Source organism: Oryzias latipes, chromosome 4 (genome assembly GCF_053564925.1).
Source record: "Oryzias latipes strain Hd-rR chromosome 4, Olatipes_Hd-rR_3.1".
Taxonomy (NCBI): domain Eukaryota; kingdom Metazoa; phylum Chordata; class Actinopteri; order Beloniformes; family Adrianichthyidae; genus Oryzias; species Oryzias latipes.
Genome location: NC_136240.1, coordinates 6531129 through 6553680, shown reverse-complemented (window position 1 = coordinate 6553680; position 22552 = coordinate 6531129). Strand labels below are relative to the sequence as shown.

At 43.4% G+C, this 22552-nt stretch overlaps 1 protein-coding gene across 2 annotated transcripts; it reads right to left on the bottom strand.

The window, feature by feature from the left end:
- Positions 1–4005: 4005 nt before the first annotated feature.
- Positions 4006–20605, bottom strand: hdlbpa (high density lipoprotein binding protein a). 2 transcript variants are annotated; one of them, XM_011473777.4, is made up of 28 exons: positions 20379–20605; positions 17604–17674; positions 13594–13708; positions 13351–13514; positions 12207–12422; positions 11525–11731; positions 11223–11438; positions 10933–11139; positions 10753–10860; positions 10548–10652; positions 10354–10432; positions 10129–10268; positions 9934–10038; positions 9746–9859; positions 9588–9674; positions 9354–9485; positions 9053–9271; positions 8735–8956; positions 8440–8658; positions 8230–8368; positions 8003–8154; positions 7826–7930; positions 7618–7752; positions 7208–7351; positions 6384–6563; positions 5586–5702; positions 5348–5515; positions 4006–5271 (listed from the first exon to the last, which is right to left on the bottom strand). In XM_011473777.4, the coding sequence occupies exons 3-28, from the start codon at positions 13667–13669 to the stop codon at positions 5182–5184; spliced, it is 3846 nt and encodes a 1281-aa protein (XP_011472079.1). In that variant the 5' UTR covers positions 13670–13708; positions 17604–17674; positions 20379–20605; the 3' UTR covers positions 4006–5181. The 2 variants fall into 2 exon arrangements, with proteins under 2 accessions (XP_011472079.1, XP_020557568.1); XM_020701909.3 differs by having other exon boundaries at positions 8003–8151.
- Between the last annotated feature and the right edge of the window lie 1947 nt (positions 20606–22552).

Sequence of the window (22552 nt, the reverse complement as noted above, 5' to 3'; positions counted from 1 at the left end):
AGTATCGCCGAAACAATTTTTTCCAACACCCCTTATGCCTTCATAGACTTTTCATTGGAAGCGGTCGCTTGAGCACACGTTGCCGAGGGCGGTGTGAACACAGCTTCAGAGGGTAGAACGAGGCAGAAGCTGTTGCTCCCACAGTCCAACTCCAGTCAGAAGTTTCTGAAGCTGAGAAAATTACGGGAAACTGAGTTATTTACATTAATATGATACCGGCAGCACGGTGATGTAGTGGTTGTAGTGGTTCTCCTGGTCCATGCATGAGTTTTCTCTTGGAATTCCAGCTTCCTCATTTAAAAACCAGCTTCATTGGTTACTTGATCATTCTAAATAGTAAAAAAAACAGATGGGAGAGCTGTTCAGGGTGTACATCGCCCCCACCCGGCAGTAATGGGGATAGGCTCCAGCAACCCTGTAACTCCAAAAGGGATTCAGAAATTGATGGATAGACACACATATACATCTATATCTCGATCTCGAGCTCTCTCTATATATATATATACATATATATATGTATATATACACAATATTAACAATGTCAATTGAGCTTAACGTGTTTTTTTTTTTTTTTTTGATAGATAAGAGACTGTGAGGCCTCGGGCTGAGCGCTCCATCATTCACAAACAGCAATTACACAAATCCACAAACATCAGTTAACAGAAACAAAGCCTAAATCAATTTATATGAAATCTTCATTTCAGTCAAACGATAATGTCCGACTTGTAGATTTTATGATTAACCCAAACTGTTTTTTTAATGGCATAAGAAAAGGAAAAGTTAAAGGACAAGTGCGATCAAAGATGATTTGATGGGCTGAGGTCTGAAGCGCTGGCTTGTATTGCAGCCCGTTGTAAAAAGAAATGTGGAGAAAAACAGAGATTCATAAAGATTTATTTCGGCTGCATGTTTTTGGCTTTTGCTCAAACGCCCACCCCCACGCTTTGACAAATTTCATGCAGCCACTGTTAATATGAAGTCAGTGACTGGATGGCAGCTGAAGCAGAGAAACCAGACAAGAGGCTGCTCGCCTCTTTCTTGTCAGGAGATGCAGGAGCAGATGGCAGCAGAGGCAGGTTATAAGGCGACAAATGCTCCGGGACACCAATCCAACACTCAAATGTTTCTTTCATTTTCAAAGTCAAAACTGCTTTACCTTGAAGGCAACCTCAGAGAGCAGACAGATATCTGAGCCCACCTGGATCCCACTCCAAAGAGTTGGTCAAAACAATTTCCCTTTAAATCGCCTGCTATCTTAATCTGACAGCCAGTCTCGATTACAGGGCGTAGAAATTGCTTTTCTTGCCACCAGCAGTTGTTGGGAAATTATCTTAATTGTGTGGTGATTATGCCTGAAAGGTCTGATGAGAGCCTCCTCTCAAACGCAGGAGCACCTCATGAAAGAGGCTCAGTCGGGTCTGGAGAAAGGATGAGCGAACGTTCATCACCTGCTCTGTTCTGAGGTCCATCAAGGCTGAAGAAGGGAGGAGGCGTCTTCAGCTCTGTCAAACGCAGAACTCTGATTTGAAAAATGCTTCAGTTTCCAAGGAACAAGGAATTTAAGAATGCACATACGCACATTATGGACGGCAGGAAAAAAAATGTTCCATTTCAAAAGGGATTTTCAAAAAGAACCCTTACGTTTGTTTACAAATTCACTTTTTGATGAATGACAAGGTAACTTAATTACCTAAATAAATGATCTTTCATTCAATCTGCTTTTAGAGTAAAACTTCTTAACTCTGTCGGCAGAAAACAGCTCAACTCTATGTATGCATTTTTGATACATGAATTTCTGCAACCCATGTCTATAGCATGATCCATTTTCCTCAACTCTGAATGGAACCTGCAGTTCGTCATCATTCCACTAGGGGCAGTAGAAAGGCTTCTCCTGCTCCTGCTTTGAAAATGGCTCCTTCCGTTAAATTAAAAAAAACATTTCTGGTGGGAAAGGTTTTGCTTTTTTACAAAACTTTGAGAATAACTCATCCATTGCTACTTTTTTTAAAATGACTAATTGCCTTACTGAATCTAAAAGAATTGAAAATGTGTTGATAATTCTTTGTAATATAGACTTCATGTTAAAAGTGTGTGAATCAAATTAAAGAGTGGGTAAAATAAAGTGCTTATTTTCCTGAACATTCATGACAATGTTTTTGCATTAAACTAACGCAAGGATTTACTAAAATCATCCAATTAATCATAATTGATACCATTTTGCAAAAACAAAATGCAATATTTCTTTTTTTTTTCAGCTGTCAAAGGGTTAAAAAAAAAAAATCTCAAAACCCAAAAAACTAATTCCGTCAAATCTCAGTCTAGAAAATAGAAAAACTGGGATCAGTGACAGTACAGAAACCCTCAATGGCTCCATGGACATTTTACCTTTAGAAGTTTTTTCCTAATTGAAGAGGCTTATTTTTATCCAATTGATGCAGCAAAAGTCTAAATAGTTCAATTCCTCCGGTGTCACCTCCTAATGTCTCCTCTTAGACTGCTGCATCCTTGTCTTCAAAATGATCACAGTCACCAAATAGGTTGAAGGAAACTATCAAATCCCTCTTTTCTACCGTCTAGCTGTCAGAAGCTGTGGAATAATGAATGCAAACATGTGCATTATGGCATCAACAACAAGGTTGGGAGCAATAATCTTTAGATCGCTAGGAAGAGTTTCTGCTTTCCCGATGTGTTAAATTAGAGAAACTCTGGACCCGATGTATTTATTTTTTCTGACTTTGGGGGGGGGGGGGGGGGGGGGGGGGAATCATGGTGGTGTAAAAGCTAAGGTTGGAAGTCTTATGATAAATACCGTATTTTCCGGACTATAAGTCGCCCTTTTTTTCATAGTTTGGCAAGGGGTGCGACTTATACTCCACAGCGACTTATATTAGAACTAAATTGAAATAAATACATTGTTAATCCTCCTGTTATGTTCATTTGTGAGGAACAGAGATGATGTTCCTGGGTCAATTTGATGTATGAGGTATGTTAAGTGTTAAGAGTTTGTTAAGTGACTCAGAGAATCAGCAAACCTTTTTTTACAGTAAGATCTTGAAGGCTAAAAACATAATATTCTATTTTCCAATGATTTCATAGATTCAGAAATGCAATAAAAATGACAACTGTTTCTACAAATACAGGATGAAAACAGAGTATTAGTTGGCCAATGATGCTTCATGAAAGGAATAAATAAGCATGATAAAGAATTACTGTGAAATTATGAGATAAACAGTCTGCTATGATTGTGTCATATGAGGTTGTGAAAGTTATTAGTTCTTGGTCTCAGATTTTGTCAAATAAATTTCCCGTCAAAATGCGACTTATAGTCCAGTGCGACTTGTCTGTGTTTTTTTCTACTTTATAATGCATTTTTGGGCTGGTGCGACTTATACTCCGGAGCGACTTATAGTCCGGAAAATACGGTATTTTATAAAGACATTTCTAGCTGTATTTTGATCTACTGTGCCACAAATTTAAATAAAACCCTAAAAACTAGGCTTTTCACAGCAATAATAGATTAGATTTAAAAATATATTACAGATCACAACAAAAAAAGAAAATTAGGAAAAAAGGTGCCAAATGGTTGAACTAGTTGAACTGTAGTGGTTGATGGATAAGGGAAGAGAGGGAACACCAAGTTACCCCCGTTCCAGAACCCCCGCTGAAGGCGTGGCATCAGTGGGAGCCAGGGCCCCTCAGACACCCACAGGGAGAAGCAGACCGAGGAAATCCGCCGAACATCAGCCACCCAGAACAGGGCCGGAAGGACCACCCCAGGGGCCCCCAGCCCCTGCGACAGGGGGGTCTCAGAGTAGGTGCCACCTTCTTTAAGCTGAAACATTTCCCCCCAGATGGCTAATCACACCTGTGGAAATGAGGATTCTACATTTGGATGAAGTACTTCCACATTTCTTTCCATCTAAACACAAAGCTTCCAGTCTTCAAGTAAATGTCTCCTTAGTTTTACATCCAACACTGGGAAACACCAAGCAACAGCAGACGACAAAGGATTTTCAATTTTTAATTGATTTTTGGACTTTTTTCCCAGTGTGATCGATAACCGTTCACTTTGATGGCATTTGCATATTTTTTTTTGTACTAGAAGGATAGAAACCAGGACAGACGGATGCGATGGTTTAGCAGCTAACAAGCCAAGCGTCCACCAAAAGGGTAAAGGTCATTATTGTGTCTGTGGGTGAGAATCTGAGCTTTTTGGAGGATTTCCAGTCGTTACAAATGCACCATGATTTGCATCTCCACCTGGTTTTTATCGTTCTAGCTGTAAGGCTGATTGAAAACACGAAGGGGAGGACCGTTGCTGCGGACCAGCTCGACCTGCATAGCAACTGGAAGACGAAAGGAACTGGACGCTGACCCAAAACAGAAGGTGAGGAACACGGGACGTCACTGGACAGACGGTTGGCACAAGAGATTCTGTTGTTTTGCCTGAAACAGTCGGGTTATTTCTCTGTAGTCTTTTACTCGGATGTTTACAAAAAGTCCATTCAACAGTTAGTGTGAGGTTAAATGTCTAGTGTTGTACAAAGTTTTGTTATGGCATCTTTTCCAAGCATCTGGCAGTATGTGTGGCTGAACGCAAGCTGACGCCGCCGCCGCCGCCCCCCAAAAGCTCATAAGGCTGCAAGGTAGATGCCACGTTTTCAAGTACACAGAAGCACGGCTACAAGCGAATGAACGGGACAACCACAACAGAGAACGTGGGGCTACGAACGGACACTTCACTCAGCTACATGGACGAAGCGGAGGGGGCGGGGTTAGTATTCAGAATCTGGTCAGCCGTTTTCTGCAAAGGCAACTAAGGGCGGCTGGAAATGAGAATAAGCTGATGTCTGGCCACCAGAATTTGGTATAGCAGTGTGAAACCAAATGCACCGTTAGCTTCACTTGACATTTAAACCTCTGTTTTTTGCAGACTCGACCGCGTCACCGGTCACACGATTCAAGCAAAAGACAGTTATTAAATGCAGGGACAGCGCTCACACGTCAACCACAACAGCCCGGAGCACTTGTAGATGCTGACTGGAGGCCAAGGCCAGGAGAAATGGATGACTGTCAGGTTTGAGCACTCGGAGGGTCAGCAGTCAGTCCAGGCCAAGAGGGGGAATGACGACGGAGACGATTGTGACCGGTTAGACTCGGGTCCATCTGTACCAGCATGGCTTAAAAGCGTTTGGGCCCCCAGGGGGAGGTCTTGGTTGGGACCGGAGCTCCAAAGCTCGGGAAATCTTCAGAGCTGCTCATGTCGGGAGCCTGAAAGACAGAATCCACGATGAAACGACTGAAGATGGGGGAGCACGTTGCAGCCACGAGGCTTCCCAAAACTCACTTTCTCATTGGGGTTAGCCCAGGGAGCCTCCCTCACCACAAAACCTTTGGATGGACCACGGCTCTCATCGGAGGCTCCACCACCGCCGCCGCCGCCGCCTGCAGCAACACTACCGCCAGAGGGCCTCATGTGAGCCATCTTTGCCTCATTTTCCGCCACGTCTGCCATCTGAAATTTAGATGACATCAGCGCTGATCTGCTGGGAGGCGCAGTGAGAAGGGCGATGAGAGGAGCTTACGTATTCCTCCTCCAGGTTTAGGAGGTGATCGATGGCTTCATCCACATGCTCAGGGCGGCCGATCACCGTCACGACGTTCGGGTCTGCAGCTCCGCTCTGAGGAAATCTCAGGTCCACCTGAAGATGGACAGACCATGGAAACATTAAAACAAGCAATAATAATAATAAAAATCCACGAAGAGGAGGAAATATTTGTATACATTTTAATTTAGCAGCATATTACACATTTACACACCTCGCTACACACAAAAATAAAGTAAAATGGACAAGAAAACTGTTGGTCTATTGCACTGCATGTAGAGAGGAAATGCTTAATAATGTAATAAGTTTGTCATTTTAGCTTTTTTTTATATTAAAAACACATGTGAGATTAAATTAGCAAAAGAAATTAAAGATGGTGAACTGGAAAAATGACCAAAAAAAACGCTCAGTTAGTCCAAAGTAAAATCCATAAACACTCAACAGAAGCAGTTTCAAGTAAACAAACTAAATTGAATGGAAAGAATTAATCCTAAATAAAGGATAGGTTTGTTATGATAACCCAACTTACTGTGTATTCTAGAGAGAAAATGAGAGACTGACGTCTTTGCGGCAGTAAAGTTTTTTGTTTTATATAAACTGGTCCTGTCCAGCAGCTGAGCAGACAGATGAGAGCTGAAAAGTCTGAAAAGTGAAGTCTACTTCACTGATGTCGCTGCAGAGTTTTTCTGTTCTTGCCAGCGTGCTGATGCAGCAGGTGACTCGCACAGGCCCGCCCGCCTCTTCAAAACCCAGCCAAGTCTCAAAACCAAGTCCCACCTTGAACTCGTCCATGATTTTGCGGATGCCCTTGCCGCGCGCTCCGATGATGCGGGCGTGGACCCTGCTGTCCAGCGTGATGTCCTCAGAGACCATCTCCTCCAGCTCATCTACAATGGCCTGGATGGCGTCCCTTGCTGCTATGGCTTTGTGCTCATACCCTGTTATGGTTATCTGATCCTTGAGGACACAAAAACAAAAAGGTTTAAAGTCCCACTCAGAACATCTTTTGATCCATTCTAAATGGGTTTCCAACTATGATTACGTCGTTTTTATCTAAATATAAGAAAAAACCTGTGTTTTCTAGGACATAGTTTCTGCAGAGCAGAGTTGTGGACAGAACTGTTGGCATAGATTAGGCCAGCCCCCACTTCCCATCACCCATCTGTTTACACGCTCTCCCGCTAGCTTACTGGAGTTATCAGTTTAGATCCAGATTCCAGCTCAGACGAGGAAAACAAAGATGTTTGTGGATCTATTTGTCTGCAGGTGGATGATCAGAATGGAGCAGAGCAGGGAGCTGGATTGTAGTTCATTTTCGTCTTTATGTCACAGTTAAAAGATTTGGCATTTTTCTGTTTGCTTCTGTTCACAACAGATTGAAGAAACTTGAAGAAAATGCTATTTTGAGCTCAACCTTCTTTATAAATGACTTCCATACATCAGAAAAATGCTACAAGAACGTTTTAAAAACACCAATTTGCAACTTTAAGCCTTTTTTTGTCTTTTAACTCGTAGTGAAAACAATGATTTATCTTAATTTCTACACTTGACACTGAAAATGTAGTGGCATTACTAAAACCCCTGGGAAACAAACCCTGTACCTGATTTTCATCGTTCTTCTCTGGAAACTGGATGTTAACGTCATGCTCGGTGCGAATGTTCGTGATGATGGCTCCCTTGCGACCAATGATTTTGGGGTGATACTTGGGGTCCACAGTGATGGTCAGCTTAAAGCTCCTTAGTGCCTGTGTGTGGGGGGGGGGGGGTTCAGAGGAGACGACACGCTGGAGTTCAAGAAGAATTCATGCAAAACAACTCTAGAAAAGAAAAAAGTTGCAGAGCAAAGCTTTTGCAGCCAAAATGTCATGAAGCTGCCATTCATAAATTCATCTCAATGAAAGCTGCTGCATGCACTCAGTTCAGTCTATGCACCAGCACTGAATAATATCCTAACAGCAGCTTTGTCCGTCTCCAGTACACACGGATGTGCTTTAATGGAGTGCATGCTAACCCGATCCTCCTGATCTGCCTGCAGCTCTTTGACGCGCTCCAGCAGCCCCTCTTTGGCGCGGTCAAGGTGACTGGCCAAACCAGTGATTGAGATTTTATCAGACTGGAGATCAGGACCAGGCACTTGAATATTGACCTGCAAGGAAGACATTCCGATCACGACACCCATCAAAACATCTCATCCACGCTCCCAAACCCCCCCCACTAACTTCAAATTCATCCATCATTTTGCGAATTCCGCTTCCTTTCTGTCCAATGATGTATCTGTGAAGCTCAAAAGGCACGTCCACCTCAATGGTCACAGGAACCAAAGCCTGGAAGAGGAAGGTGGTTCAGGAAAAGCAGCTGCAGGGTGTTTTTTAAAAAACAAAGCTCTCATCTCCAACCTTCAGGGCTTCGATGGCAGCTTCACATCGCTCTTTACGGCCGGAGATGACGATCACGTCACACCTTTTGGGGGCTTCTGGATCAACAGACTCCTTCAATTCACCATTAGCTTCTCCGTTCTCTTGTGCAGGAGCCTCTGAATGAGCTGCTGCTGAAAGAAGGTTACAAATGTTTGGTGTTTTTCAAAAATAAAAAGGATCTCAACCCTGGGAGAACCCATGCTCACCTTGTGGATCCTCTCGCTCTGGAAACTTGATCTGCACGTTGTGATCTCTGGTGATCTGCTGAATCCGGGAGCCCTTCGGACCCATGATGGAACGGTGGAACTTCTGGGGGATCACGCACTCCATCGTTACTTGAGCATCCTGGAAGACATCGAGAGGAGCGTAAGCAGGTGGAAGGTGAGGCAGAGGACGACAGCGGTTCATCTACTGACCAGGTCTTCAATCATCTCCTGCATCCGCTTCTTGGCTGCTTCCACACATTCTTTTGCTCCCTTCAGGCTGACTTTGTCGCTCTGAGAAGCTGTGCGGGGGAAGCTCACCATGACACCACCGTACTCGTCAGCCAGGTCCCTGAGGACTTGACCTCGGCGAGCCACAAAGTAGCGATGGTGCTTTGGGTCGACATTCATGGTGTCCTCCACGATGTTGTCCTGTGAAGGAAAAAAAAGCTCAAAAGTTTGGTCTGAATAAGTAAAGCATTTGGACGTTTCAGGATTTGAGCCCCACCAAACTCTTGATGAGCTCCTCCAGCTCTTTCTGGGCCTCCCGCACAGCCTCCTCGGTGCCAACCACAGTGATGAGCTCCTGGTCCTTGTCCTCGGGGGTGGGGAAGATGATTCTGGCGCCGGTGCTGTCTCGGACCTTGCGTATGTTTCCACCGCCCTTCCCGATGAGAAACTTGTGGTACTCTGGCTTTGCATGTAGCTCCGCTGTGTGACTCTTGGTTTGCTGGAGGAAGAGATGTTATTCAAACTGGAACCCCAACAGCAGCAGGAAGGTCACAGGACATCTTAACAAAACTCAAAGACACGTTACAGGATGTACCTTCTCCTCTGCCAGAGCAAGCAGTTGCTGCTTGGCTTTCTCCACCTCCTCCACAGGCCCTCTGATGGTAACCTTGTCCACGCCAGAGCCCTCATTGGGGAAGTGGATGTGCACGCCGCCGCACTCCTCCATGATGGAACGCACCAGACGGCCCTTTGACCCAATCAGGGAGTTATGCAACTTTGAAGGGATGGACACGTCCATCTCTGTGATGTTTGCCTGAAGTCAACGGGGGAAAGAAGATTCAGCAAACGGGACATTGGACCAAAATGGAAGAGTCTGAGCATTCAGTTCCACTCACAAGCTCCTTCTGAATGGCCAAGATCCGGTTCCGAGCCGCCTCACAGTTCACCTTCTTGCCAGTGATGACGATCATCTCCGAGTTGCTGTTTTCTGCAGGCAGGTCAATTTTGGTGTTTGTTTCTTCTCGAATCTAAAGATGAAGAAAAATAGATTAAAATAAACACTGAGCAACAGCATGAACAACCCCCACCACCACCCCCACAGAGTTAAACGTGTGCGGAGGATGCGGTACCTTCTTGATGTTTGAGCCTCCCTTTCCAATGATGTTTCTGTGGAACTGTTTAAAAATGGGGACGGACACAGAGTGGCTGTTCTCCACCTGAAAAGAAAAGTGAGATGAGCTACTAATTCACATCCACACAAGAGAGGAGATGCAGAAATCCTTCATACCATCTCTGCCACCATCTTCTGCATAAATTTGGAGCATTTTTCAACTTCAGTTCGCGGTCCCCTCAGCTGAACAATGTCACTTTTATGGGCTGGGTCAGGGAAATTGATGATGACCTGAAATAAATCAAGGTGGTGACTCAGAAGCTATGGGGAGACGGTAAACCAGATGATGGGGGGCTTGAGCTCACCTCGGGGAATTTGTCGCGCACTTCTTTGATTTTCTCCCCTTTCTGCCCGATAATGGCTCTGTGAAAACGCTGTTCGATAATCAGGTCCTTTGTACGCTCGTTCTCCTGCAAAGACACGACACGCCGAGCCTCCGTCAGCTGCCCCTCGAATGCATTACATATAAATATACAAGCACAGCCAAAAGGTCTACAAACCATGCGAGACGCAAGCTCCAGCAGCTCCTTCTTGGCCTCCTGCACACCCTGAGGGTCCCCCTCGATGCGGATCAGGTTGCTCTTCTCATTGTCGGGGGGAATACGGACAGTCACCTTGTGCATCTCTTTGATGCGATTAACTAGAATTTCGAAAGAGCGTTTTTTTTTTATTCCGTCCCGTTTCCAACTTTGCAGCCAAAGTTTCCAACAGGAAGTCTGACTTACTGTTGACGCCTCCCTTTCCAATCAGATGCCGGTGAAATTTGGGGTCAACAGTAATCTCAGCATAGTCCATGCGGCTCACCTGTGAGGATTTAGTTTTAGCTCATCTACCTGGATGCTTGCAGAGGTGCTACATGACGCTGTTCATGTTTCCCCGACAGCTCATCAAGTCTGAGCTCAGGAGAAGAAAAACTCACCAAATCTATGACAATGGCTTCAATCTGACTCTGAACCATTTGGACGTCTTTGGTCGGACCCTCAAGGGTGATCTTGTCCTCTCCCTCGGTGAACTCGATGTGCACCTGTGTGGACAAGATGAAGACCACAAAGAAAAAACATTACCGGTAGGTTAAAAGCCGAAGACATTTTTAATGGCTACATAGTGAACAAAAGTCAAGATACCTTGGGCATCTGTTGAGTAATTTTGGCCAAATTTTGCCCCTTCTTGCCAATGATGAAACGGTGCAGCCAAGAGGGAGCCGATACCGAGGAAACAGTGTAGCTGTTTGCCTGAAAACACACATCCCTCAGTTACGGGCCGTGTCTCTGCAACAGATTCGGTAGAGGTGACGGCAGTCCCACCTTGGCATAAACTTCAGTGAGGGCCTGACCCAGACGGTCCGGCTCCCCACGAAGGATGACAGTTTCTGAGCTGCTGTCTGAAGGTGGGATCTCCACTGAAACGCCAGTTCTATCCAGGATCTCCTGCAGGGTGTTTCCCTTGGGGCCAACCACGTATTTGTGCTGAGACTTCTTCACCTCCACTGCGATGGTGGTGGTGTTCTTCTTCTGCAAAGGAACAGGTGCTCACTGTGCCATAAAAATCACTCACAATCTGGACAATGGTGAACTGCCTCTAATCATTTCCATACCTTCTCTTCATAAACCTTCTTAATCATAGCCACAGCAAGGGCTACCTGCTCCTTCTCCCCAGTGATGACAATCTCAGTCTTGTTTACACTTGGAGGGGGGACGTTGATGCGGGCACCGGTGTCTTGCGCCATTTCTGACACCATCTTGTTGAAAGCACCGGTGATGAAAGGGTGGTACACCTTGTCAATGTTCACCCTCTCCACAGCACGCTTGTCCTGAAATTCCCCAAACATGAGTGCCGGCTCAAACGCGTGGCGCCAAGGCGCGTCCACGAGGCAACAACTGCCAAATGAAAGCTCACCTGCTCAGCTGAGATCAACAGGATCTCGTGCTTCGCCTTCTCCAAGCCCTCCTTGGTACCAGAGATCTTGATCTGGTTGCTGGGGTCGTCAGGTCGTGGGATCTGGATTTTTGTGGCAGTTTTCAGCTCAAGCTCCTGAAGCTTCTCCCCATTTTTGCCAATGACAAATCGATGGTGCTCCTTTGGGATGGCAACAGTAGCTGAGGCCTTAAACAGAAAACAGACATACACACTGTCATTACAGCAGGATTTACCAATTATGAGCTTTTTGATCATTAAAGTCCCACTCCGGTCTTCCTTTGATCTATTGTAAAGCGTTCCCAGTGGTTTATTAATCATAATTATGCCAGTTTTGGCCAAAAATTCAGAAAACTCTTGTTTTCTAGAACGATTTCTCTAGAGTGGCACGAGTTCATTTGAAATTTGCCTCAGAGTTATGGGCAGGACAATTGGTGTGGAGCACCCCCCTTCCCCTCCCCACTGCAGGGAGCTCGTGCCCCGCCCAGCGTGTTTTTGACATCACAAATAGGCCCTTTTACCCAAACAGAGTTTTTTTTCATCTGCTGCTGATTTGAATAAAGCAAAACAATTTAAGCATGTTTTTCTATTCACATGTCCTCATCATGAGAAAAATGACACAATAAAAAAACGTGTCTTTTGTCGTCATTAGAGCGGGTCTTACCTGAGTCTGCAGTCGGGACACGATCTCCTTACGGGCCTTCATCACAGCATCCAGCTTCCCAGACACCATGATGGAGAGACCCTGGTCTTTTGCTAAGGACAGTTCCAGGTGGGCTCCAGTCTTGTGCATGATGTCCACACAGACCTTAGCCTGATCTCCTTCCCCAAACTGGTTGATGTCCTTGTACTTGCGCTCCTCCAGCGGCACATGAAAAACCTTAAACACATTTAGCCATGTTACGTTCCCTCTGATCACTGATTGGGTCCAACATCCGACGTCGATCGAGTCTGCAACCATGTGACATGGGCCAATTTCTGATCAGATGATCGGATCGCAACATCCCAATTTTTGTTAAAGACTCCTGGTTTTCTTTCTGAAATACAGATTTTTTTTTTCTCTTTGAAGTCCAAGAATCTTCAGTTTCCTCACATACCAATTTGCACAAAAACTTTCCAAGTCTATTGTTTTTTGTTACCATTGCTAGTTAAACAGAAAGGTAGGTAATGGATGCGTCTCCCCTCCCAAAATAAAACACTGTTCTGAATCAGGCAAGAAATAAAAAAACAAATATACGTTATAAAAGGCATTTTTCTGAGCAGTCTGGTACCAATTAACCCCCAGACCGGTCCGTGGCCCGGTGGTTGGGGACCACTGCTTTAGCACATGCTGTGTTTTAATGGATTCAGGAGCCATGACATCATTGCATATTTTCACTCCTGCGTCGACAAATCAGAACCATGCAAGATCAAAATCTTTAGTGTAGGAGACCTGATCGTACTAATATTCTTTTTGCTAATAAATTCAGTTTTCTCTATGAAATTGTTTATTCCTAAACTGTGGACAAAACATATAAAAAACAACCACCTGCTCTGGATTATGTGTTGTGGATGTGAGCATTTATCTGAATTGAACTCTAGGCCATATTGTGGTTTTGGTGTGAATGCATAGAAAAAGTAAGACTTGAAAACTGGACTCAGAAACTCCAGATTTCTTTTTTTTTTCTGTAAAGCCACTAGGAATTTTAAAAAAAAGTTGCTTTTCTCTTTACAAAAAAAAACAAAGTAGGGGGGGCAGAGAGAATGAGTGCAAAGGGTCACTACAAGCGTTTCGTTTGGTGAGCAGAGTGAGGTAAATGAAGGTCTACCTGGGTGATGATCGACGACTTGAGAGGGCGGATCTTGGTCCAGGCGTTGGCAGTTTCCTGGGTCCCGTCAGGAGTGGCCGCCCTCTCAGGCAGAGGGGGGAAAGCATCTTTATAGGTGGGGAGAGCATCCTCCTCCTCTTTACCACTTGGTCCTGCCACAGCAGCTACAAAAAGAGAAAAAACGTTTACCCCAACTATCCTCTACAATTCACCACCAATGTTGGAGTTTGTTTGAACACTCGCCTCCACTCTGCTCTGGCAACAGCCCACTGCGATGCTCGTTGAAGCTTTCCTGCGTAAGTACAGCGACTGAGCTCATGGTGAAAATCCCACGAAAACACGGAGTCCGAGTGTGCCACTGAAAGGAGAGCATACACCAAATTCATGAGCATGGAGAACACTCCAATCATGGGGTTTGATTGATGGAAGACACATTTCACACATAATTCAACCCAAGTACTCTGCAGAGGGGAAAAAAAAGCAAACGTGCTCTTGGATATATTTATAGTCCAAGGATGAGACGATCAAAAGACGACTTCTGAAAACACTGCACTTCTAGACTGTGACACAACAGAAACATGAGAAAAACAACTTCATTTCAACACTATTTTAATAGTTCTTATGAACTCAAACTTTCCACGCACTTCTAGATTTTGACATTTGGCCCAATTCTGTCTTACACCATTTTCAAATTTGGACAAGGCCATCACAAAGAATCTGAGCACAAAAGTCAAAGGTTGAACACTGCAGTTAAGCTTATCATGGATGGACTTTGGGATTTTCTGTCCTATCTCATCCACTTTTATCATAGGAAGCCTGACGGTAGAGCAGGCCAGAAAAACTGACAAGGAGCAGAAAGTAGTTTAAATGTACCCAGTAAAACAGTGAGGGGGCAGTTTTATTAAGACTCTTTCATACGGCCATCTAGTCCTGCTTAGACTAAAGCATTGCAATTAAAACAAAAGCACATTATTCTACAGATCACTTTGTTTTACCACTAAACAGTTTGAGTTTAATAGAAAATTGGCCATTAAAATCTGTCAAAGACTGTTCCGCCTTTTATTTTTATTTTATTAAAACAGCCATCTGTTTATTTGAAGGATAGAAGTCCAAACTTTGATTGCATGATCTTTGACACTACTAAAAACATTAACCTCGTTATCCATCGGGTGTTAGGGTGTTGACATTTTCAGAATCCATTTATCTGGGTAGATTTTGCATCCCAGAGTTCTCTAGATTCATCTGGAAGCGGTTAACTAAAACTCTGATGTCAGACCAAGCACACATTTGGAGATCTTCCACAGAACATGCCTTGGAGGGGAAATTGTTGCCTGCATGGAGGTAGTAGTCCGTTACGCCCACCCCCCCCCTTTATACATAACACATTTGAGAGAAAACCCTCTCAGTGGCCTCCTCTTTGGCAGGCTTATGTCCCTTATGTCTGCTGCACTTGGAACTGACTACCATTATATTCATGTAAAAGCGGTTATTCTGTACGAGTCAAAAGTTTTGGGGATAAACTCAGAGTTTTACTACACAACCAGAAATCTGATCAAATCACGTTGGTCAAGATAGATCAGATGATTATCAGATGATTTTAGCAGCTCTATACGTTCAACACCACATCCAAACTGGTCTGTTAGAAGCAGTAAACAGAGCAAACCTTCCCTCCACTCCTAAATGAAAGGAACTGGACCCAGGTCAGGACACCAGATAGCCACTAGGAGGCGAAGGCCGCATCCGAATACTTCCCCTACACCTCCAATTGTAGGGCTAGGGTTGTCCCAAAGAGTGTTTTTTTTAAGGGTTAACCCTCACGCCGGAGGCATGCAGAGCCCTCCACTGCGCTCTTCTCCACATGGGCGCGCTCTGAAGCGCAAATTTACATGCAAATGTAAGTAATGACTTTGTTTTAGCGTGACCTTTTTAGAAGGTATAAAACTGATGTTTTTAATTTTTTTCCAAGCGCTGTCAGCTACGCCACAATGTAGATGACCGACGAGGATTGATGACGTCATTAAGTGGGATTTAAAAATTCAAAGACACTGTTCTTCCATAACTCTCCGTTTAGAGGGCTAAATATATGGGTAGGGAGAAGCTGTAGGAGAAGGACCTGGATTTGGCCTAAATACCGTCATTTCCGGATTATAAGCCACTACTTTTGTCACACGCTTTCAACCCTGCCGCTTATTCAATGATGGAGCTAATTTATGCTTTTTTTTAATGCATTTTATCCAACGGCCGCTAGGGGCGCTAGAGCAGAAAGGGTAAGAGTGAGACAGGGGGAATACTGTATATGTGCCGAGGAAGATGCAAGTTTAATGTATATTCCTGCTTTGTGAATGAATAGCACGAATAGACCCTCATGGAAAATGCAAGAAGAAATGCAGATGACGCAGCTTTCAAGTTAAAAGCAATTGTTAAAAGCAGTATGAAAAAAAATCCACCATTACCAACGGGTTTGAGGACAGCGCAAGCTCAGGAGTGAATTTGCCTACGAAGGAGAAACAGAGCGTGTGGCGAAGAATATCTGAAGCTATTCCAATCCGACACCGAGAAGGAAGACTTCCATGTGTTGTTACCTTCCAGCCTCAGGCTTCAGACCGTAGTCAAAAAAACCGCTGTTATACCCGTATGCATGTACAAAATGGTTTATCCTTTAAAAATGTAATGGGTGCGGTTTATAATCATGTGAGCTCTATAGTCCGGAAATTACGGCATACAAGCAACCTGGCCCCATAGACACAGTTTGCCAAGGTGGAGTTTGCTCAACAACTTATCTGCAAAGGCTGATAATGTAAAGAAAGATGTTTTTGGGGGAGCACTCATCTTTTATTGGTATATCTTAAAAATCAGTGTACACAAGTTTATTTTTTTTTAAGTCAATGGGAAATTACTCCCTTTTGTAACCAGCTGTCAATTACTTTTTTGAGGAACATTCAGTACTTTTGGGTTAAGTTTGATAAAAGGCACTCTCCGGTCATCTTTCTTGAAAGCATTCTTAGCTGTGGTTATGTCGTTTTTAGCAAAAATCAAAAAACCTGTGTGGGTTTTTTAGGGTGCTTTCTGCAAAGTGACAGTAGTTCGTTAGAAATTCGCTTCCAAGTCGTGGGTGGGACCTGTTGGCTCCAAGAAAATCCCATAGACTTCTATTGAGAATGACCATTCTTGCTGGTACTTTTTTTAATGCATGTTCTTGCTAATCCCATTTTCTTTCATTTGAAAAAATGTGTAGTCTCACATCTAAATGACAGAAAATATGCCAACTGAATTGATTTACCGTAATTTTGTTTGAGTCGGAAGTAAACAGTTTCCCATGTGTGGCGTTACAATAACTCAGTCCAGTTCCCTTATACAGTCTTTGATGTGACTGCACCCCAAGATTCAATATCCAATATAAATGTAAAGGGGGTTCATTTTTGAAATCTACCATTTAGAGCTGAAATTGTTCTCAAATGGGTCTTCAATTTAGAAAAGATTAAGACTATTGTGGAGGTGGCGTTTGGCCAAGAAGGTTCAATGACTTCAACTAAAATGGTGCTTAGCCATGAGTCATGTGACCAAGCTATATATCAAGTAAAGCTGATCCGTACTTCTAGAAAACTGTAGGATTCTAAATATATCTTTGTTATAATTAGAGGTCACAGTGGAACCATATAAACCAATTTAAAAACAAATAAATAAAAAAGGGGGCTTTTCTCAGCATCGTCTACATCAAAATCCAGCCAAGAGAAGGAACCACAAAAACTGAGGTTTAACAGACCATCACTAATCAAGAACTGTGTGATCTTGGAGATCACACTTTACAAAGCCCAGTTTAGATGAGTTAAGGGCAAAAGTTAAGAGCACTTTACTATCCTAAAGAAACTAGAACACAACGTGAAAAAAGCTTGTGTCCAGGGCAATTCCTGAGAGTGATGGTGAACAGGAGAGCTCGGTTACATCCTGACAAACATTACAAAACAAAGTTGACAAAGTAAACAGTTTTGCTGCATGAATGCACAAACTAAATGCTGTTAAAGTGAAACAAGGCTTCTTACTCTTCTCCTGACACTGAAAAAGGAAGCATTAGTAACATTATGGAAAGGCGACGTTGCCTTTGTTAGTGCCATCAACTTAAAATGTCATAATTTACAATAAATCGGTTCAATAACCTGTTAAATTCCAGTCTATGAAGGTCTCTCCAGGACCATAATATGCTTTTTAAAAGGGAGTGTGCTTAGATAGTGAATGAAGCAGTTGTAACAACTTACCAGCAAAATGGTCAGTTACCAGATAATCCGTCCTGTAAAATGCAAGTTCCCGTCAGCCTGCCAGCTTTTGTCTGAAAAGGAGGACAACAGATAGCTGTAAGAAGCACTTCAGGATCAGTTTGCCAAGCGCAAATGTTTTAGACACCACCATAATTAGAATGAAGGGGCTACAGATGCTCTGCCTTCCTGGTAGGACCAATGATCTGAAAGGTAAAGGTGATAAGACGACAGAGCAGGAGCAGACTCAAAAAAAAAAAAAAAGTCCTCATTCTGACTGAGGGTCATCACCATCAGGACATCAAATAAGAGCTAAACAGTCAAGTGAGAGAAAAAAATATAGTCCAGAAAAGTACTTTCTGAGCCAACTTTACAAGTTTAACCTGCCAAAGACAATGAGTCCCCTCTAGATCTGAGTTGATCTGTCCTTTAAATTCATTTCAACGTTTCCATCTTTACCTTAAATTCATTTTGCTGCAATTACAGCACAGACAGAACTAATTGTTTCTGGCTCAAGATGGTTTTCTTTTTTTAATGCAACCAGTGAGAAACGGGGCGGCCGTGGTGCAGCGGTAGGGCGGTCGACCCATGATCGTAATATTGCAGGTTCGATTCCCGCCTTGCACACCCATGTGTCAAAGTGTCCTTGGGTAAGGACACTGAACCCCTCCTTGCCTCTGGTGGTAGGTTGGCACCAGTGTGTGAATGTGTGTGTGACTGGGTGAATGGGTCTGTTACTGTAAAGCACTTTGGGCCTTGTAGGTAGAAAAGCACCATATAAGTATACGCCATTTACCAAACAAGCACCTTATTTGAGTCCCACTCCGATCATCTTTAAATCCCATTTAAAAATGACCTTTTAATAATGATCATGCCGTTCTCAGCCAAAATTTTAAAAATTAACTGCGGTTTTCTTGGACGTGGTTTCTGCAGAGCAGTAGGAGTTTATGAGAAATTCACCTCTGACTTTCTCCCATCTTACAACCCTCTCACAACCCCAACCTAACGTTACAGTGCAACCAGCCGTACAGTTTAGATCCAGATTCCAGCTCAGATGACGAAAACAAAGACGTACTCTGATCCATTTGTCTGCAAGTGGATGCATCAGAATAGAGCGGAGCAGGGAGTTTGTGGCCCGCAGTAGTACCTACGTCACTGCTGCAAGCTTTTTTTAAAGCTAGTTTTTTTTTTTTTGTCTGCTCCTGACTCAACTATTTGAATAAAGAAATACTCAGAAATGCAATCATAAGATTTTTTTTTTTAATGCCACAAAAACATGTCAAAAACGCCAAAAAGCCATTTTCACCTGAGTGGTTCTTTAATGTGCGAGCAGCGATAGCAAAAGAGGCTGATCAATGAGCAGCTGTTCAATATCCGCTTTGGTGATTTTAGAATGCAAGAACATGTCAATACTTTCTCCTTACCTCCTCCATCACCGTCTCTAATGCTGCTGCAGGGAACAAACCCCATGCTGCAGCTCTACCAACTACAGACTGAGACAGTCTTCCTTGAATATCTCCAGTTGCCTATGAGGGCCAAGAAGGTTGGATCCAAGTCTTCACACCCCAGACTTAGAGACAGTCTCCTCTAAGAGGAGGCTGCAGAACCTCCAACCATTCATAAAAGAAATGTGCAATCATGATTCTACAATCCTTTCATGTGGTTTGATACAACTGTGCTGGTGTTTTGATTAAAAGCAGTGTTTAATCTGATATTTTTGGTTCAGTCTGTTCAAACCGGTTGCCATTATTGTCGTTTTGAAGCTTCACATACGTCACAAAAACTCAGACTCTGCTTTTTAATAATGCACGGATGAGATCAAATTAAATCTGAATATGAACGTGTCACATCACAACTCTGTGGTAAGTCTCAAAGAACGGTTCTGTTTGGTAGATGTAGAGGTAGAGTGGACGCAATCAAACGTGAACTCGTAGATAAAGCTCGGCTGAGTTACCAACAGGTTAAGGCTGACGTGTAGCTCCGGCTGGTTCAACTCGCCCGGCGATTCCCGCAGCCTGACAGCATCGTAGTCTTCATTATGCCCCCAATCCCGGCTTAGGCACTTAAGCACCTAGTTAGTGCTGGTCAACACCATATCAAGTTAACTAGCTGACAGCTGCCAGCGAGGCATAATGCTAGCTGCTGTCACGCTCACAGCCTCGACCAGCCACGAAAATGCTCCCAGATCAGGTCAAAATGGGGCGATTTTAAATATGTCTGACAGTGATGTGGTGTCAAATAAAATAGTTTTTATTCACAAGTGAACCAACCTGAATAACCTGGGCGATTAGCTCCGGAGCGGTAGCTAGTTAGCAAACTTGCTAAAAACTTTCACTGCTGTGTGTGACACGTAGCTCCTCGGCTAACGTGTAGCTTGGCTTACCTAAGACCTTCACAGAACTTCAGACAACAGGCTTTTTTTAAACCAACAACTCTCGTTTATTACCTCGTTTTCATAGAAACGTTTTGCTTTCACGCGAACCACCGACGTGGACTCCCAGCCCGGTTAAATAAACGCCGGCTAGCTAAAAAAAAGTACTAAAATGAACTGCGGTGTGGCTAGCAAGCTAGCGTTAGCTTCCATCAGTTTGTTCTAGCTGGCGGAGTCCACGTAGGCACAGACAGCTGAGCAGAGCGGACACCGAGACCGACTCAGGCCGGCATATGCTCCGGTTCGGCCGGCTCTGGACCCAACAGGGCTTCGTGGGGGGGAGGACGGTCGAATGCAAAGGTGACGACCAGAGAGCAATGTCGGTCAGGTAACCACAAAGTACTCACTTATTTATTTCCTCGTCTGCCCTGAAGGTGCAGAAGCTCAGATGAAATTCCACTGGCGAGAGGGTGGGAGTGAGGACTCACGCATATATACCAGCGCCAGCCACCAATCACGTCCTGCTACGTCACGCCGGAGAGTCCCATTACAAGTAACTTGTGTCTTCAGCAGAAGAACCCAGTGCAGCTGTGCAGGTTCTGAGGTTCTGTCACTTTGTGCCTAAAACCCAACTAAACTCATGTTTGACGAAGGAGGAAGTGGAGTCACGTGCTCAAATCAAGCATGGAGGCTTGTCACATCTTTTTCCAAACCTGTGAGGTTACAGCTCTTTTGGACCCCATCCACACCTTTAAGCATTTATAAAGCAAACTTTTTTTTAAATGAATAAATCACTTTTTTTCTGTTTATAAGTTTAATTAGGGGTCACTAATTGATTTCTATTCCAAGGATCGAATCAGATTGACCTCTCAGAACTGAATCGACCTATCCCATTAAAGTTTGTTTCAGAATGAGATGAATCAAAACTCGAATCAAATTTGGAAAATACCATGTGCGCTGAGACATGGAAAGTCTATTTTAACGTAAAAACGACCAAGTACCATCACAGCAGACAACACACATGTGATGTCAGCGAAAACGGATCAGTCCATCATTCCAGCTCAATGTGTGGATCAAATCTACAAGTGCGTTCTTTTTGACACATTTTTACCCTCATAGAAACACTTTGAATTTAGCAAAGACATGTGACCATACAGTGTCTAGAATGTTCTAAGAATGGAGACCACATTCATTCGTGTTTAGTTGTTTGGACACATAATTCATTTACACTTGATTATCTTGCAAGAAATCCAAGGAATCTGGAAAACTGTTCAGTAGCAGGTGTTTCTCTCTGAGTCACACTGGCAGACGTTTTGGATAAAGATGTCCTGGATCCATTCTAGGTCAGGGAATCGGATCGTTCAAAATGAAGCAAAATCAAAGGTGAATTGAATCGGCCACCCCAAACATCGAATCAGCTCGTCATTAAAATCAATCATTACACCCCTAACTGGAATAGTTTGTCTTTATACGATTTGGTTGAGACTTATGTCCCTAAACCTGTACTATAGCTAAAACAGGCATAAATGATTAAGTCATGTTTGATGAAAATAAATAAAGACAGCTGAACTTTAATTTCAATAAACCGACATTGAATTGATGTATTTGTTGTTTCTGTTGTGTTATTTACTCAAGTATCACAAGTCATATCGTCATTGCAATAGCGTTCACTAAGCTGTTTTCACTAGGTGATGTCACACAGTCCAGTTCTCTTTTACAGTCAGTGAGTGAAAAGTTTGGTTCAGAGAGTAAACAGACATTCTCCATCAAAAAGATCCAGACTTCCTGAAAAGTGTAGAAGATGACTGCACTATATGTATTTTGAAGGATTACCGGAACAGCATCCCCTCAGTGAAGCATGGTGGTGGGAATGTTTTTCATTCTGACATAAGGAACTCTGTTGAAATGGGAATTGTGTTAAATACGGTTCAAATTCGGCAGAGAACCTTTAGTATTCAGAGTGAGGCAGACGTTCCCTTTTCAGCACAGCAAAAATCTTAAGGATCATCTTACACTGGGGCAGAAAAGTATTTGGTCAGCCACCAACTGTGTAAGTTCTCCCCCTTAAAAAGATGAGAGAGTCCTGTAATTTTCATCATAGGTAAACCTTAATCAACTATGAGATACAAAATGAGGGGAAAAAATCCAGAAAATCACATTGTCTGATTTTTAAAGTATTTCTTTGTAAATTATAGTGGAAAATAAGTATTTGGTCATCACAGTAGTAGGTTTAAATTGTTGTCATCTTCATAGACAGTATTTGGTCAGCTAAAAAGAATCAAGATTTCCTGTAACTTCTTTTGTGAGAGGATCTTCTGTCCTCCACTCATTACCTGTATTAATGGCACCTATATGAACTGGTTACCTAAATAAAAGACCCATGTCCACAACCTCAAACAGTCATTCTCCAAACTCCACTATGGCCAAGACCAAAGAGCTGTCTAAGGACACCAGAAACCAAATTGTTGACCTGCGCAGGCTAGGAAGTCTGACTCTGCAATAGATAAGCAGCTCGGTGTGAAGAAATGAACTGTGGGAGCAATTATTAGGAAATGGAAGACAGACAAGACCACTGATAATC

Excerpts from the sequence above, each read along its gene's own strand:
- hdlbpa (XM_011473777.4), bottom strand. The coding sequence starts at position 13,669 with ATGAGCTCAGTCGCTGTACTTACGCAGGAAAGCTTCAACGAGCATCGC. Across the intron at positions 12,423-13,350 it reads AGTCGTCGATCATCACCCAG|GTTTTTCATGTGCCGCTGGA; the intron begins GTAGACCTTCAT and ends AATGTGTTTAAG. Across the intron at positions 5,703-6,383 it reads AAATCATGGACGAGTTCAAG|GTGGACCTGAGATTTCCTCA; the intron begins GTGGGACTTGGT and ends GTCCATCTTCAG.